Genomic DNA, 17,819 nt, shown 5'->3' with positions numbered 1-17,819 from the left:
CTCCTGATGACCTTGAACCTGTCAGCACTCTTTTAAACTGCATTTTAGATATAAAGTTGTGGATGGCAGAAAATTTCTTACAGCTCAACCAGGACAAAACTGAAGTTTTAATCATCGGTTCTGAAGACAAGAGAGAGATGATTTTACCACATCTTCATAATTTTAAACCTTCTCAATGTGTGAGAAACCTGGGCGTACTTTTTGACTCTGAGCTAAATTTTATCCCACACATTAAAAATGTCGTTAAGACAGGATTTTATCATCTCAAAAACATTGCCAGAGTCCGCCCGTTCCTCTCTCTTGCCAGCACAGAGGTACTAATGCATGCTTTTATTTTCAGTCGTTTAGATTATTGTAATGCCCTGCTCTCTGGTTTACCCAAAAAGTCTCTTTCAAACTTACAACTTCTACAGAACTCAGCGGCACGAGTTCTGACGAGGACCAGAGGGCGAGAACACATTACACCGGTTTTAAAATCGCTGCATTGGCTCCCTGTGCGTTTCAGGATTGATTTTAAGATTCTTTTAATGGTTTATAAATGTTTTTATGGTCTTGGGCCTTCTTATTTAAATGATATTCTTTTAAAATATGAGCCCTCGCGGACCCTGAGGTCCTCCGGTGCTGGCCTCTTAGTTGTTCCCAAGGTGAGGACCAAAACTTATGGTGAGGCTTCGTTCTGCCATTATGGTCCTCGCCTGTGGAACGGCCTTCCGGAGAGCCTCAGGGCCGCAGAGACTGTAGAGGTTTTTAAGAAGAGGCTCAAGACCCACCTTTTTAATTTAGCTTTTAGTTGATTTTAACTGCTAATTTATTCTATTAGTTTTAGTATAGGCTATTTTATGTATTTATTTTAATTTTACGCATCTTATTTTCAATTTTATGTTTTTAATTTTAGCATCTTATGATTTTAGCCCCAGTGTTTCTTGAGGGGGTCTTTTCCTCCAGGGATGCCGGCTTGGTCAGCGGTTGTTGCTGCAGTTGTTGCCCTTGCTGGGGCGGCTGGGGTCTAATTTTACAGCTTTTGGCTGTGAGGGGGACCCCGGTGTTGTCCCGGTCTGGGTGGGCACTGTGGCGATGTTCCGGTGGCCGGGCTGGCTCCTGGTATGAAAGGATTCCCAGATACTGTTTCCTCACAGCAGAGCCAAGCCATACTTGTTTGTTTGTTTGTTTATTTATTTATTTATTTATTTATTTATTCTTTTACAGTTACATAGTCATATTTCATTGTACGTGGGAGCCATGGGTCATGTGGTTTAATGGAGGGGAGTGGGAAGGGTGAAGGGTGGGTTGGGGTTTTTATTGTAATGTTGTGTGTTTACTGTTTTTAGTGTTAAAGCGCTTCGAGCTGCACAAAGTGCATGAGAAGCGCTATTTTATAAATAAAGTTTGATTTGATTTGATTTGATTTTTTCTTCAATGATTTCTGATCCTCACTGGTGTCCATGGATTACATGAAATCTTTCCACCTTCATCCACCTTTGTCATGGTAGGAATAACAGATCAATGTAAGGGTGGGGTCATTGGATAGCACAAGGGTTAAGAGAAACTGGCAACCTGGCCGGGATGGACCTGCCTGATAAGCCTCAGTAACGATAATTGGACCAAAAAAAGGACATAAATAATGGATGGATCCTTGCTTCATTCATATTTGCTCATGATTGATCAAACTCTACTTTTAGAGGTTATCAGTCTTATATAAAGAACCTCTTTATGCTGTTTTCAAGAAGGCAAACAGCTGTAAAAGAGTACACAACACTGCTTTATAATAAGTAATTCTGTAATTTATAAATATTTGTATACCATAATTATGATAAATACATGAAAAAACTGTTAAAGTATGTTTAATGTACAAATATGCATTTACAAGATACACTGAAATATATTAACTTACAAGTTTACCACGTGTTTCAGTCTTAAGCTTTGATTATGACATAAAAATCAGCAGCAGACATTTTCAACATAATTTACTCACTATTTCAAGAAAACTATTAAAGACATTTATTTCTAAAAGGCTGCAATTCTAAAATGCTGCAAATGTACACAATTTGTATTGTACAGCTTTGCAAATACAGATATTTTATAAACATTTAAAAAATACAAAAAATTGGTTTCACAGTATTTTCCCCTAAAACCTGACATGTGATAAAAACAAACCTTTTCAGACACATTTGCTGTCCCACAACATTCAAACTCATGACCCCTATAGACAGCTAGAAATATTTCACTGTCAAATCCAAGACGATCTGAGCGTCTTCGCTCACTGAGCGAGCCAAGCGTTTGAAGATTAGAACCGTTTTGCGCGGACTGCTCCTGTTCCAACATTCTGACAGAAACCTACGTATGGCTGACATTTCAGGTAAAACGGGAGGAGGAAGAGGAAAGAAAAACAAAAAAAAAAAGTGTGATGAAGTTCTGATTCTGTGGCACAATCGTAACAGTCCAGTTTTTGCTTGCTGGGGTAAAAAGAGGCTCTGCCCCGTGAATTAGATGGACGGTGAAAAATGCCCCCCCCTGGTATAACAGCTGCTACATCTATACATCAGACCTTTGGATGAGGAACTGGTCTCAGAGCCTGGAAAAAAAAAAAAGAGGAAAGACAGATCCATGAATAACTTTAGTTTTATTTGATTTACAGTACTTCGGAATATTTAAATTAAAAAAACACTTTATTTAGAATTATCATTCGCTGTATGCACATAATGAAGTCTTTATTTATAATCATTAGTTTTTTTATTAAGACCCGCTCCGAAAAAAAATATGTTTTGGTGTTTTTAACATGTTCTTGTGGCATTTTCTCATGATGAAGGACATATATGTATGTATATATACATCTTTAAAAAATTGAGGCTTAAAGTGGCGTTTCTGAGTATTTCTTTAGTCAAATTGTGGTGAATTAGGAGCAGATGGCAAAAAATGTTGTTGGAAAAAGCTTGTAGCTGTGAAGTTGGAGATATGTACGGCCAGCATTGCTCCCCAGTTTTGTTGCACCAGTAAGGTGGGGTTGTGAGGGGCTTTAAGCTAGCGGTAGAGCGTGTAAACAGATGGATGATGGGAAGTGGGTTGGCTTACTCTGCACCACCAGTCCCGCCTGACTTTCTACTGCTGCTCTGCAGAAACTGTGTTCTGTGTTTACGGCATAATTAACCTCTGTGCCATCCTTGGCACTTTAACATTGAGAGTTGGGTCATCTAGACCCCCCAAGACATAGCGCTGAACTTTTTTCTCCAATGATTTGTGATCTTCACTGGTGTCCATGGATTACATGAAATCTTTCCACCTTTATCCACCTTTGTCATGGTAGGGAGAACACGTCAATGTGAGGGTGGGGTCATAGGATAGCACAAGGGTGGAAAGACCACTGAGAATGCTTGATCGGAGTGAGACTTTAGGACTGAAAAAAACTAATTTATTTTACATTTTTGGAAAGGAAACTTGAAAACAAAAGAACGAGGAAATTAATATAACTGTGATGGCATGTATTAAAAGGAAGTGGACTCATAGATCTTAAGGACTTAAGGTAAGACGTTTTTCAGTTATTCTCTACACATTAATGGGAAGTAATTTACAATTATTAAAAAGGGAATTCTTGTTTGAAAAGTTTTATTTCATTTTTGTTGTTTTTTTCCCCCACAATGAACACTGAACATAAATTACAAACGTAACAGATCGATACAACAAAAGAAACAAATTAACTAAAAAAACAGACTTCTGTTAATGGAGATACGCTAGTCACACAGTCCTTTGAAAAAATTGTTATCTAACTTTTTATTTTCGTTAGTCAAACTAAGCTGTCGGGCTGATTTCTCCCACATGCCTCTAAAGAAATATTTGAGTCTTCAGATAACTCTTCTCAAGCAGATGTACAGACTATCATTTTTCTACCGCCGTGTTTAAGAGCTGGCAGTCAGATGTTTGTGCTTAACTGGTTTTAGCCGTTCACTAAATATGCCTTTGTGTACAAAGACTATCAAGTTTCACTTCCTAGTAAAAGAACTCCCTTTTTCCAGCCTGGATTTGGCTTATTTCGTCCATACAGCTCCTTTAAACCAAAAGAAAACTTGTGTAGACTTTTAGGCAGATTTTTCTGACCTTAAGATGTAGCTCTTGTTTTTTCCCCTAGTTTTAGGACTATACTTTAAACTTTTTGCAGCAACATTAAAGTGTGGGAAAGTTCAAATAAAATTGCCTGTGCACAGTTTTCTAGGAGGCTTATTGCTTTTGTAAGATCACTTTATTATTCAGAGTTGGCCAACAATGTGTCAGCCAAAATCTGAAAACTTTACCTGTCGTGCTGCTAGATAACTTTGACTCTGGGGGGCAGGTTTCTTCCCTACTGGTGGTGGTGGTGCAACTTTAGGCTTTATCCTTGGAGCCTGAAATTTCATCCAAAGGTTAGAAATGTGTTCATCTGTTCACATTTTGCACATTTATCACAACCCCCTCACCTCTCTGACAGGCATAGGCTGACCGCTGGGTGGCCGCTTGCTTACATATGGAGGAGCGTTGTTCACAGGTCCCTTCTTCTTCTGAACATGTGTGCTGTTAGAAAAAAAAGACATGCCTCAGATCTGCAAAATAACAACACCACAACATTTAATAAGAAACCTTTGCACACCTTGGTAGTACGGGGCCTTGCCGCTTTTTCCACATGAACCCTGCTACACCAAGAACGACCCCTAAGATCACTAGAATAATCGGCAGTGCAATAGCAACCGTTGCTCCTGCAGAAATGGAACACAGAGCAGTTTGAGGAGAAGCAATGCAACAGGATGCGGCAGAATCAATTCAGGATTCTGCCTAAAAGCATCTGCTAGTGGATCTAACCAGTTGAAAGCGCACGGAACTCTCCATCCTGTATGTTGCAGTATGGCGGTAACCATCCCGGCTCGCACTGACACTCGCTTCTGTGATTGCAGACCTACAGAAAACACATTTGTTTGAATGGGTTTTGGTATTACTGGGGCATCTAATGGTACTGAAATAATTAGTGGTTTAAAAGATCAGAATGAACAGTTTGAACAATTTGAACTTTTGCAGCTTTATTTTCTTACGTCTCTCGATTGTGTTATTGCAGAATTATTAAGTAAATCCGGACTTTGAAAGGTTGATCTGATAAATGATTCAACAAACTTCCGTTTCACTGCTTAGCTTTTGTGCAGTGAAACACTGTAAAGATCAACTCTGAAGAACAGAATCCTGGTTTTTCTTGTTTCATAATTTTTCAATAAATCTTTAAGAAGTTCAGATTGCTTGAAAATGAAAATGGCCGTGACTCCGCTTGTACTTACTCCATGTCCTGCACATTTTGCAGAGCAGTTTGTGTTTCGGTAAGCCTTTTCAAGCTCCATGCACTCATTCTGACCGCAAACCTTAAATAGACACAAAACACAAATATGACTTTGTTTAGAGGATTCAGGTGTTTAAAGATTTGTCAGGTTGGGAAAGTTTTAAAAGAGAAGAGTTTACCATTCCATCGCCACATTTAGTGCCTGTGTCCACTTGTCCATAATCTTTGGTGTAATCATCAGAAAAAGATCCCTTGCAGTTGTTGATTGTGAACATGCGGCCATAGTTTGGGTTATCATTGCCCCCTTCACAGTAGAGCTTTCCACACAAAATATCTCTGCACGTGAATCAGAGTGTTTAGTTCCTGGTATTTCAGCTGAAACATGTTTGATCGGACTGCAGAGTGACTGTGTTGTTCTGCTTAGACTCACTGTTGCTGGCAGGGGATGTACACCTGGTTTGAGGGGCGTTTGCAGAAGCCATAGTATTGTCCTTTGGTATTGAAGTGGTAACAGGAACGTGAGGCATCAGTGGCACCTAAGCACAGGTGAAGGTCTCTTAGGCTGATTCATGAATTTTTAAATGTTATCAGAACAGTAAAAACAGAGCACATACTTCCTCCAAACATCTTCACACACTGGTTAGGTCTCTGTGGGCACTGCCCGTTGTAGCAGTACCCCAGGCCTCTGTCACATGGGAGCCCATTCACAGCAAAGACGTCCTCCGGACAGGTGTTGCTTTTCCCGTCACAGTACTCTGCCAGGTCGCAGTCGTCCTGCTGCCTACGGCATTCTCTGGTGGTGGGCAGGATCTGCAGCACAGAAAATGCCACAAATTAGAATAATGCAAGCATGTAACTCAAGCAGAGCTTAACAGGCACAAACAACACAATACAAACAATACTTGTGTTGGCTATTTTGAACCTTTTGTATAGCTTAATATCACAAATAATGCAGAGTAAAAGTGCAAAGTAAAAAAAGGTCTTTAAAAATAAAAACAACTTGTATTTTCTTTCTGTTTTCTTGTTCTTTCCTTTTTATTAGAGTATCTCATAACTTAATTATTAGCCACTTTAACTATGACTTTCTTTTCTCCAACAGTGTGCTACGGGTCAGCCATTCAGAAATAAAATTTAAAAAACTGTAATTTCTTAAGTATCCACTAGAGGGCATAGAAACATTTAGCCGAAGTTTTGCATTTCAGAGAAAAGGCAGACTTGCAAAGCAGTGGATCATCATCGATGTGATTTATTTTGACTCACCAGAAGCACTTTACAATAAACTGCTAACTTATGCGTAAGTAATGCACTAAGTAATCCAAAGTAATGCATACACCTGATTGAAAACACTTAATTTAACGGTTACGTAATTATAAGTCATGCATGACCTACTGTTAATAAAGGGCCGCTTGTTGTAGAGTGTTACTGACTCACCTTACAGTTCTCACAGCACTGTCCTTCAGCACATTGTGACCCCTCTGTCAGTTTGCAGGTGGTGGCGTTGCAGCATGGGTTTGTACACTCCTGGGAAGACAGTGTTGGGTTTAGCCCACAGTACTCACACTTTTGTAACACATTTATTTGTTCCGCTCTTTCATATGTGTTGTTTTCATCTGTCTGTTTCCATTTCAATCTGCAAATGGTGGGCTGCAGGAGCTGAACTTCAACAGGTTGCATCTAGTTGTTATGAGCTTCAATCAGCAACAACTAACCGCCACATGCCAGAGAGTATTTTCACCTGCACAGCCAAAAATTTTCTAGGAATGAGAGAAGGAGGGATATAACCCAGCAATATCACCCAGAGCCACAGAGTTTCTGTCTGTGCAACATTTGACTGGAGGGGATAACAGAGCAGGATCAGACTTGATGCAGACCGGAATGTTTTCTGCAACGAAAGCCAATTGTTGCTTAAAAGTAGTTCATCATAATGTTTGTGCAATCCAAAACTGTCAACAATTCTAGAAATGTCAAAGTAAGTTTTGTGTTTTCCAGTTTTGTGACTGCAAATACAAAGGAAAAAAGAAAGCATCTTCACCATTCTAGATAAGATAAAGATACTTTATTGATCCTAGCTTGGGAAATTGGGTTAAACTAAATTCTAAACTACATTACCAAATTAACAGCCTCAAATTGTGAGCATGTCGGAAAAATGCCTCATATTCATTTCCACCCCTCCCCATGATGTCTAAAGTCCTTTGACATGGATACAATATATTGAATGAATCTTTTTCCAAAATATTCTACAAAAATTGTTCTCAATGTTTTTACCTCCTATGAGGAAATCTGAATTTGTTTATATATTACTTTACTGAGAATGTCCTTTTTCATACATGATTTATTTCAACAACAAAAGCAAATTTCCCGCAGGATTAAAATCTACTTTGCTAATATTGATGAAGCTTTGTATACAATGCTTCAAACCTGACAAGAATGGGTTTCAAAATAAATTGACAAGACCTGCTATATGTGAGAATGGAGTGAGAAAAGAAATACAGGAAAATCTGAGTTAATCTGGGTTAGCACATGTGCTTTTATTACTTTTTTGTGTAACTATTTCTCATGTATGATGTTGTACTTGCTTAATTGACTTATTGAATGTTTTTACCCAAAGTTATGCAACATTTAATCACTTTTACTGTCTAGTTTTCATTTTAATGTATTAAAATAAAACAACTAAGCAGAAGAAAACAAGATAGAGATATTATTGTCATGGTTTTGAGTTTGTTGTCTTGTTTTTCGTCTTAGTTCTTGTTCTGTCTTGTTTTCTGTTTCCTGTTTTATTTTGAAAGGTCCTGTCTTGTCTTGTTTCTTGAGTTTTACTTCCTTTGGTCCCCATCAGCCCTGATCGTGTCCACCTGTGTCTTGTCTGCCCTGTCTGAATTTAAGTCTTGTCTTTGCCTTCCTCCTGTGCTGGTTCATTACCTCTGTTATGTTGTTCATGTCCTGTCTAGTCCATGGTCCTGTCTCTTGCCTCGTCCACGTTTCATGCCTCGCCAAGTAAGTTTTTGTTTTTGTTCTGTGAACCTGCTCTGCAGCGCTTTTTGTTTGTTTTCTTGTATTAAACCCACTAGTCCCTGATCCTCGTGCCTCCGCCTCTGCTTCTGGGTCCAACTGGCTCTCGAGCCACCCCCCACACATGACAATTATACCTTAATTATTTTTTCAAATTTATTTTGGGAATAGCAATCTTCTGATTTACTGTTTCAAAATAAGAGTCCCTAAAGGTATTGTCATATTCTTGCTAGATTCTATCTTTTCATGTGTTATATATGATACCTACATGCCCCTAAAGCAACAGAACAAATTCTCTTACATTCAGCGTGCCGCAGTCACACTGTTCCCCTTCCTCTTTGAAACCGTTTCCACAGACTGGTGGTGTCTCCAAGCTCTTATAGTCGGGTTTGTCGAGCAGGCAGCTGGGGCTGCGGTCTGTCAGGTAGCGCTCATAGGTGCTGCTGCTGCAGCTGCTGAAAGAGCGAGGTACATTCCAGCTGGACAAAAAAAGAAAGGCAGAAACATATTTAATAACAAAAAAATGTGTTGGGAATATCCATAATTTCGTTGTTTTAAATATCAAATGCTCTGCTGGATTTTTGCTTTTAAATCATGACTTTGCAAACTTTTGCCATAATAACAGGAAAATTAACTGTCACAATTGTCATTTATTCATTTTATTGTCAAGCAGAGACATAGCTTTGGTATTGATGGCAATTTTTCCTTTTAGAATTTGGGAAATAATATATTTAAAATCAAATTTTAGTTAGGTTCTTTGTGTTTTTATGTTTAAAAACTCATTCTGTGCTCAATACAACACCACAACCACAGAAAATGTTTCTTTTGCTGGTTTATTTTTCTTATTGTTTAAATTATTATTGAAAAAAAATTCATGAGAATTCATGATAACCAATGCCAGTCTTCCCAGTTTTTTGCCATCCTGAACCTATTTGCAACCACAATACAAAAACACTGTCAGAATATTTTTACAGAAGAACATCTTAGAATTCAGACTAATAAAGGCCTAATTCAGTTATCATATCATGTTTTGTTATAATATTACAAGTATCTCCCTGTCGTGAAAAGCAATCAGAGTCAACCCTGTGAGCTTTGACAGTCTTTCGCCTAAAGCAGAGATGGAAAAAGGCCTGATAAGAAACATCTGATAAGTAACAACCTGCTTTTGTTAGTAAAATCAACGTCAGGGCAGCTCCTGTTTTTCTTATCTCGAATACTTTTTGGGTACTTTAGCTTCACATGGTTTCCATGTTTACCTGAGGGCAGCAGCCATTATGCAGCTGTCTCCAGCACAAGCACAGGCACTGGAATCGTCGTGGTTCATTCCTAGGTTGTGGCCCATTTCATGAGCCAGCGTGGCCCCCACTGCAATGGCGTTATTGTTGTGATCCTTTATGAAAAGACATGAGCTATGTGAACAAAGATTTTCTGATGTCATTAGCAAAAATTATCTGACAAGAACCATGCTGAAGCTTTTTAGATAAACCAATAGCACTTTATGATCCGTGCATGACTGCATCGTAGACGGCAATATTTTTTTTTATTTGTTTACATTTATGTAAAAAGCTCCAATTCACAAATGAAATTTCAAAATGCTACCCAAAAAAAACAAGAAAAATGATTTAACTATGATTTTTTTTTTATCCAATTCATTACAAAAAAGTCATTTGCTGATGGAAATGTCAATGTTTTGATCATATTTTTGTACATTTTTAAAAATAAAGTTGTATACTGCAATTGTAGAGTGGGACCAGTTGCATTTTTTCGCTCAATAGTTGGGCTCCTATCACATTTTACTGGTTTGCATAACATAACATGTCCAATGCTTCTCTGCCATCAAAATAGTTTCTTTAAAATAAAATACAATGAAGAACGTCTCTGCACTGACCAAACATCACCTTTATCTGAATAATCAAAAATGCAAGGGCTTGTTTGAAACACTAAAAAAACTATCAGTGCATGAGAATTTAACTATTAATGGTAGAAAAAATGGCTAAGTTCGTCTAAAGGATATTAATAAAAAAAAACAGAAGTTAAAAAGCTATGTGTTATGAATTTAAAGATTGCAGAATCAATACAGCTGTGACCACCTTACCTGTATCACCCCAACTGAGTGATCTGAGCACAAAGTTCCAACAAAAGCGAGACCCACAGTTGATCCTTCAAAGTCGATGCCACTGAAACAACAACAATATTTCAGTCCACAAACACACAAATAGTGTAACGATTTCATGTTTTCTGTTTGTTTACGGAAAAGTGTGAAGACATTTTTGTTCCTTTCTCTGGTATTTCAATGTCTATGCATGATACTTGCCTAAATTTAGAGAAGTTGACTTAAAAAAGGAAATTCTGTGACACCAGTTTTATCATGCGGCCAGACTCTTGAAAAGTCTGAAGGTTACGCAATGTGGTGTGATGACAAGAGTCACGTTTAGTACACCCTGAGCTCAGATCAAGGAAGAATTTGCAATATCCTGAATTAAACTCACTGCAAACATCTTACAAGAAATATTTTGTCATATTTAACGATGGAACACAGGGTGGATTCTCTGCAGAGGCTGGTCACACCTGATGAGATGTGCATTGTCATGATTTTTCCTTTTTTTCAGCTCGGAGTTCCTCCACTTTGTGAAAGCATCCAGATTTTGTCCTGCCGGGTTGGTAATGGCGATTAGATCTCCATTCGACCAAACTTCCAAACCCACCAGAGCGATGAAGGTCTTCAGGGGTTTGTAGACCTGCCCGTAAACCAAAGAGGAAGAATTCTCAGACAGACATCATCCAGACTGTAACAATAGACACGATTCAAAGTTGTGGTTGGTTTATGAAAATGTTTCGAGCATTGGAAACTTCCATAAAAGTCAAAAGAGATGACTCACCAGATTGACAAAGTTGACGATTTCAAACACCCTCTGCCTCAGCTTTTGCATGTCTTTGTTCATCTTCAGGTACTGTAACAGCATCATTCAAATTGAAATCCAGCTGATTGTGATCTTACAGGACATTTCAAGCATTAAAAAACACTTAAAATTCAAAATATTGGTTACCTTAATGGTAACTTATGTTGTAAAGTTTTACTTATCGACCCCCAAATAAAAATGTCAGTATCCGAGAGACTAACTTTGGGCAGGACACTAGACTGTACCCTAACATCCATCCATCCATCCATCCATCCATCCATCTTCTAAAGCAGCTGAATCCCTTTCAGGGTCACTGGGTTGCTGGAGCTTGTCTTGGCTACTGTTGGACAAAGGTGAGGTACACCCACCAGTCTGCTGCAGGCACACAATCACACCTACGAACTATTTAGAATCATCAGTCAAGCTATGAAGCATGTTTTTGGAATGTGGGAGGAAGCTAGAGTGCCCAAACCCAAACATGTATGAGCAGAACATGGAAACAAAGAAACCCAGCCAGGATTTAAACCTGGGCCTTCTCGCTGAGAGGTGAGAGTGCTAACCACTGCTCTACCCTTTCATGCTCATGTCTTTTTTTTATATTTGTATACTTTTATCAAGTTCTTCTCTGAAAACCAAGTAAACCAAAGAAAACCAACTTGCCTCTCGATTATCAGCAACAAGGAAGAGCTCGATGTACTTCTGTTGTTGGACGATAGATCTACCCTGAAGTGTACAAAAAGTGAGAAGACGTTTATTTTATTATTTGTTCCCTTTGTCGTCAAATTGCCTGTTTTCTTTGAAGCAAATACTTGCCCCGAATCTGGATTGAATTCGGCTTGTTGGGGGTTCGAAGTCCTCGCTCCAACTGTTGTTGGTAACTCCACACACTGGAGGTGGAGCCGTTTCTTCACTGAAGGTTTTCAGTGTATGGTCTCCCTCATCACTGCCAGACAAGGGCTCGATCACGTACTTTTGGGCAGATGTTCTTAAATAACCCCTAAAGCAACGATTTACAACAAATTACAATCAAAGCTTTGGAGTCTATTGTCATGAATTGGAAAAGGCCTGATAATGTGAATATTTCAAAAAATAAAACTACTAGACAATAATGTTTGTTGTCAGTGGAACACAAATTCTCATTGAGTGTTCTGTTTTACCTATTCTCCCAAATACTCTTAGGTCTTTTCAGCACAATTTAAATTATACACAAATGATGTCAGGACAGTCAAAATGACTGCTATGGTCATTCCATCATAGTTTTTCATAAAAATCTTTAAAAGGATAAAATAAAAAGTATTTACGGTACATTTTGCATGAAATACACTGAGCTGGAGGAATATTTTTGAAACGACATAACTGGTGTGTTTTCCTGTGGAAGTCATCAGTCCAGCTCTGACAGCGGAGGCCTCACCTGAGTCCATCACAAGTGCTAATGCTGACAGATGATTCACTGTCGTTGACGATCTTTCCTTGGTAGTAGCAGTGATCCTGATGACAACACAAAAATCCTTACTTTTCGCCAAAATAAGAGTAAAAGCCCATTTTTGAATTGTTTCAAGTTTCACTAATGTTTAGTTTTATGTGATTCAAATAAACTAGATCTGTAAATCATAGCGACAATCTGTGTGGAAGTGAAACTTGCCAGCAAACACTTACAATGTCATGGGGGATTGTGGTGACTTGAGTTCCGTCTTCTTGATAGTACGTTTCGCTGTATTCTTTGGTGAGAAGTTTACTGGGGAAATTACATTCAAAAATTGGCCGTGTGTCAGCATTCTTCTCACAGCTAAAACCCTCAGAACCTCACAAACAGTCAATTTAGGATTGGTTTTCACACCTAAAGTGCATTCATGATACAAACTAAACATATTTGATCAAATACATAAAAGCAGGCAGGATATGTTTTGTGGTTTTGAGACAGTTTGTGACACGATAGTTGCTTAACTTGCCAGATTGTAAACCAGAAAAAAAACTGTGAAACATACTTATTTTTCTCTAGATGCATTTCAATGTCTTTTCCTCCCACAGTCATTGCATATCTAATCACGGGGGGTCTGGAATGCTGTAGAGAAAAGCAGAATCGAATAAATACATTCATAAAAAACAACACAAAAATAAAACAGAAATAATTCGTTTGAGGGTGAGGATGAGTTCCTCATTTATATTTCCCAATCTTTGGCCTTGGAGCCAGAACATGCAAGAGCATGCAAACACACCAATATGCCTGCATCTCTATCAGTGGGACGTAATCCATACTGTTTTTCATACGTTTCAATTGGAACAACGCACCTCAGCATCTCTTTTTCTTAATGTGTGCAGTCTGACAGGCCGAACCACCTCATAGTCCTTTTCCTTCTCCTGTTGCACCTGAACACTGTGGCTGTCTGTTAACAAGAGGAAACACATTGGAGAAAAATGTCATTGAAAGTTAGTCTTTCTCTAAATAGTGTGCGGCTTGAGGCTCCTTCCGACACAATGCACTCTTTCTAGTTTGTTGTTTTGTATTATTTTAGGGAGAAAAAAAACCCTCTATTAACTAAAGAAGAGCATAAAAAAAGTTTGGTTAAAGATTTCAAAATAAAAGTCACAATTTAGGCCAAGTACGCATTCCACCATGAGGTTTGCAGAAATAGTACGAAACGGCAAATTTTGGTGGGAGATTACCAGGATTAATAATATTAATATTAAACCTTATTTATAAAGCATTTAAATTTTCCATAGAGACCCAAAGTGCTGAACACTGACTGAGAGACAAAAAAAGATTAAACACGTACATAGAAATGCTCACAGAGCTACATTGTTAAAAAACCCCACAAACATTTCATGAAAGAGAATAAATTAAAATGTGGTGAGATAAAAAAACTGGTCATTTGAATCTGACAGATTTAAATTAAAGGAGGTACTTAAGCACATTTTGAGCAAAACAAATCTTGCAAAAGTAACAATTTGTTATTTTTAGAATGTTTTAAACTACAGCAAAACTGTAGAATTGTGCTTCAGGAAGAAGTGAGGGCAACCCGAAAAAGAATACCGTTATAGTACATTCCATTTGCCTGTCTTCTCTTTTCTGTCAGTCATAACCTTTTTTTTGTTATTTAATGTTTGTTTTTTAGAGTTTAATATCTATTAACTTGAAGTTGACACACGCATTTAAACCTCCACTGTTTACATTCGATGCATCAAGCTTGTCAAGCCAGCATTAACATAAACTTAAAGGTACAATACAGCTCTAGACAACCTTTGGATGATAGCCTGTAGGTGAATGTCAACCCTAAACAAAGACAAAGCAGTGGTATCTCACTTTGCCAGCTCTTAAAAAAGCCCCCACCACAAAGAGCATGAGTTCAGTTTGTATTCCTCTGATCCTGATCCACTTTTTGACTATACAACTTAACAGAGGTAAATGACGCACCACTGCTTTTCTAGTTGGCTTTTTTATCTGTACATAATAAGAGATTTTTAAAAGTTGCATTATTTTAGTTTATTAACATATTCCTTCCCCTTGAATTTTTTGCACATTTCAATTTTTTCCTTTCTTTGCAGCCAATGTTTGATCCCCAGAGCTGCTGTAACAATGGAATTTCCTCACTGCGATATCAATAAAGTTGATCTTATCTCTCATTGAGTCAAAGAGGCGGAACAAACGGATTCATCTTTTTTTCTTGAGACTTTAAAAGTTAAGTTTACTAGTTTTACAGACGGTGTAGTAGTCCGTAGTAACTTGTATGTCACACTTACAAGGCATTTTTTCATCTGCTCCTGATTTACAAGTTGAACAAACAAAAACTCAAAAATACAATTTAAAGCTGATTTCTCTCTCTCTCTCTCTCTCTCTCTCTCTTTCTTTCTTTCTTTCTCTCTCTCTCTCTCTCTCTCTCTCTCTCTCTCTCTCTCTATATACTTTTCTTGTGTGGAAACACATTCTGCTTCTACATTCTACATTGCTTGCTGAAACTCTTGTCCCATGTTTTGACTGCAATATCACAAGAAAACAAGTCTTCGCACCTCTATTGATGAATGTAGGACACCCTTTTTTCTTTTTTTTAATAATGGCTTGGAGTCAGTTTCCTTACATCATGACAGCACATGTTAGGCAGAAAGTGTGCTTCTTTAAAAATGTGTGCGTCAGTCAGCTGTCTTTCACACCTACTTCACCAGCAGAAAAAAGCTGCTTGGGGAAGTTTCTTCCCGCTTAAAATGCTACTTTAGGAAATCGACGCAAGATTTTCCAGCAGACCTGAATGACACATTTTCAGATATAAATGCAACATAGATTTGTTTCTTTCACTTCACACACCCAGAAAAAATGTTCTGAAGAAAATGTTTTTCAAAATGAAACGCTGATTAAAATTTAGACCACATTAAGGATGGAAATAGGACATTTTTTATGAAGCTAGCTTAATGCTGCACACTTGCCATACAAAAGAGCAATGGAATTGTTTATCTGCTCCTGATTGGCAGTAATTTGAATAATAATACTCAGAAATGCAATTTTAAGCCTATTTGCTGTATATGTGTCCTCTATCATGAGGATAACATTTGGAAACAAAAGTGCTCCTTTTCTTTAAAAACACAAAGCTACAATTTATTACATTTTTGAAAAAGAGAGGCAAACATGAACTGAAAAGAAGATAACTTACTTAGGAGCTGAAAATGTGTGGAATTTAAATTGGTTATTGTTATCTGGAGATTTTCAATTGCAAAAGTGATTTCAAAGCTAGATTCAGACCTGTGCTCTGTTGCAGCCTGTGCTCTTATGTAAAACTTTTTAAAAGGCGTACAAAAGAAGATGTAAAGGCTACATTCCCGCCTAAAAAGCTAAAAATCTTAGTGTGAAATGAAGGTTGTAGGTTTCAAGGCCAAATATCGGATATGGAAAAACAAAAACAAGCTCTAAGAAATGACCGTCTCTGCAGGATAATCTGATTAAAGTTCAGGAGATCAAAGAAGAGCTGCTGAAAGAAACTGCTGAAACGCCCGTGGGCACTTTGGTTTTTGTGACGTGTTCAGATTCTTGGGCAATCAACCTTCTGTAATTACGGGATTTTCGTTTGTTACTGTTCACAGGCACATGACCAGATCTTACTGAAGTCTCTCTATGGTCATCTTAGGATCTATTTTTAAGCAATTCCCAGTGGTTTTTAACTATGATTATGCCTTCTTTAGCCAAATAAAAAAATGTGTAGTTTTCTAGGACCTAGTTTCTGCAGAGCAACAGGAATTCTTCAAAAAAATTTGTGGGTGGAATTGAGTGAACCTCCATTCATTCCACATCATAACTTGTTTTGCACTTTCTACCACTAGTTTACAGCCCCTCACAATCCAAAAACTAACATTACCGGCGCAACAAAAAGGCCGAGCAACATGGGACGTTTTCAGTTATCAACAGGAGCCTGTCACTGACCTACAGAAGGCTTTGAGATTATGGAAATGTGAATGAAATTGATCAAATCCAGAGCTTTGCTCTGAACGTACTAAACTTGGTATGCACTGCTGGAATAGAAATAAATGTCCTTCTTCCTGATAGTTTTCCTTTTAACAGTTTGTTGCTTCACAACCCAAACAACCACAAACCAACTGTAAGCGTTTTTCACAGACAATGCTCTCATCATTTTGCTCTCAACATTTATATCATTTCTACTCTTAAAAAGAAGACAATTTTCTCATTTTTTCGTAATGACAGACACTTTAATGAAAGGAAATCAGGTCTTCTGAAACACACGTCATTTTCTTCCTCCTCGCCGTTGCTCCATTGTTTTCTGTTAGCTCGGCACACAGTAGCACCTGAGAGGATGGTGCCTTTGCTGGGATCCAAAGTCTACCGTCCAATGTGTGTCACCCATAAGTAGCTGTCTCATTTAATTTGCCTTTTGACATGCTTTTGGCCTATGTAAGGTGTCTTTGTGGCACAACAAAAGGTGTCAATCTCCAGCAGAATCTTACACCACCAGAAAAACAGCACAAAGCTGTTGCCTCAAGAAAGTTTATTCTATTCTTAAGTTACACAAAAACTGTGGATCTAGCCCGAAACTGTTTAAAAGACCCTTTTAACCTTTTTAATATATACAATGAATGAATTATATTCCAATATAACTGATAGGAGCACCTAATCCTGCAAAAAAACAACAACTATATGGTTTGAATAAATAGGACAGGAGAGATAGGCTTTAGTTATTAATTAGCTACCTAGATGAATGGAGGTAATGGTATCCAGTGACTCACCTGAGGCCTTCAGCGAGGCATTTAGAAGTAGGATCCACAATAGGAGAGTCCGTTTCATTTCCAAGTGCAAGTCAGTCACTCTAACAGAGCAGGTGAGTGCCCTGAAGATTTATAGTGTCAACTTCAATGTAGTGTTGCTTTTCGTGTGAGACCACACCTTCCACCGTCCTTTTGGACCTATCGCAGCCACTTCCTCATCAACAACACGCCCAAGCCTGTTTGAACATGCTCCAGCTTCTCTAAAAGAATCCAGGAAGAATGCAGCTGGGTGTTGTTGTGAAAGACACACTCTTATACTTTTATCAGAGGTTTGTCAGCTGTCATTTTGACACAAGCATTTGGCAGAATCCTCAAGTCATTTAACAGAAAAAAAGTTTTCCTCTTATTTATCATGAGCACAT

The 17,819-nt window shown here is 38.1% G+C and overlaps 1 protein-coding gene across 1 annotated transcript; it reads right to left on the bottom strand.

The window, feature by feature from the left end:
- Positions 1–1,825: 1,825 nt before the first annotated feature.
- On the bottom strand, positions 1,826–17,576 carry adam28 (ADAM metallopeptidase domain 28). The gene is made up of 22 exons (XM_004072890.4): positions 17,419–17,576; positions 13,486–13,580; positions 13,182–13,258; positions 12,853–12,931; positions 12,608–12,684; positions 12,010–12,193; positions 11,857–11,919; positions 11,176–11,247; positions 10,865–11,034; positions 10,392–10,473; positions 9,553–9,686; positions 8,598–8,775; positions 6,719–6,808; positions 5,902–6,097; positions 5,718–5,823; positions 5,467–5,623; positions 5,289–5,369; positions 4,825–4,918; positions 4,616–4,721; positions 4,446–4,539; positions 4,284–4,373; positions 1,826–2,572 (listed from the first exon to the last, which is right to left on the bottom strand). Exons 1-22 carry the CDS (start codon positions 17,474–17,476, stop codon positions 2,540–2,542), a joined length of 2,316 nt encoding a protein of 771 aa, XP_004072938.2. The 5' UTR covers positions 17,477–17,576; the 3' UTR covers positions 1,826–2,539.
- Positions 17,577–17,819: the final 243 nt, after the last annotated feature.

The sequence above is a fragment of the Oryzias latipes genome, chromosome 9, assembly GCF_053564925.1.
Source record: "Oryzias latipes strain Hd-rR chromosome 9, Olatipes_Hd-rR_3.1".
Lineage (NCBI taxonomy): Eukaryota > Metazoa > Chordata > Actinopteri > Beloniformes > Adrianichthyidae > Oryzias > Oryzias latipes.
Note: the sequence above shows the minus strand (reverse complement) of the source record. Positions and strands in the feature narration are given on the sequence as shown.

What these genes read in the sequence shown, in the direction of transcription:
- adam28 (XM_004072890.4), bottom strand. Translation starts at nt 17,476, where the DNA reads ATGAAACGGACTCTCCTATTGTGGATCCTACTTCTAAATGCCTCGCTG. An exon ending in TAAGAAAAAGAGATGCTGAG is followed by an intron (nt 13,259 to 13,485) that starts GTGCGTTGTTCC and finishes TTTTCTCTACAG; the next exon opens with CATTCCAGACCCCCCGTGAT. An exon ending in CAAGGCCCCGTACTACCAAG is followed by an intron (nt 4,540 to 4,615) that starts GTGTGCAAAGGT and finishes TTTTTCTAACAG; the next exon opens with CACACATGTTCAGAAGAAGA.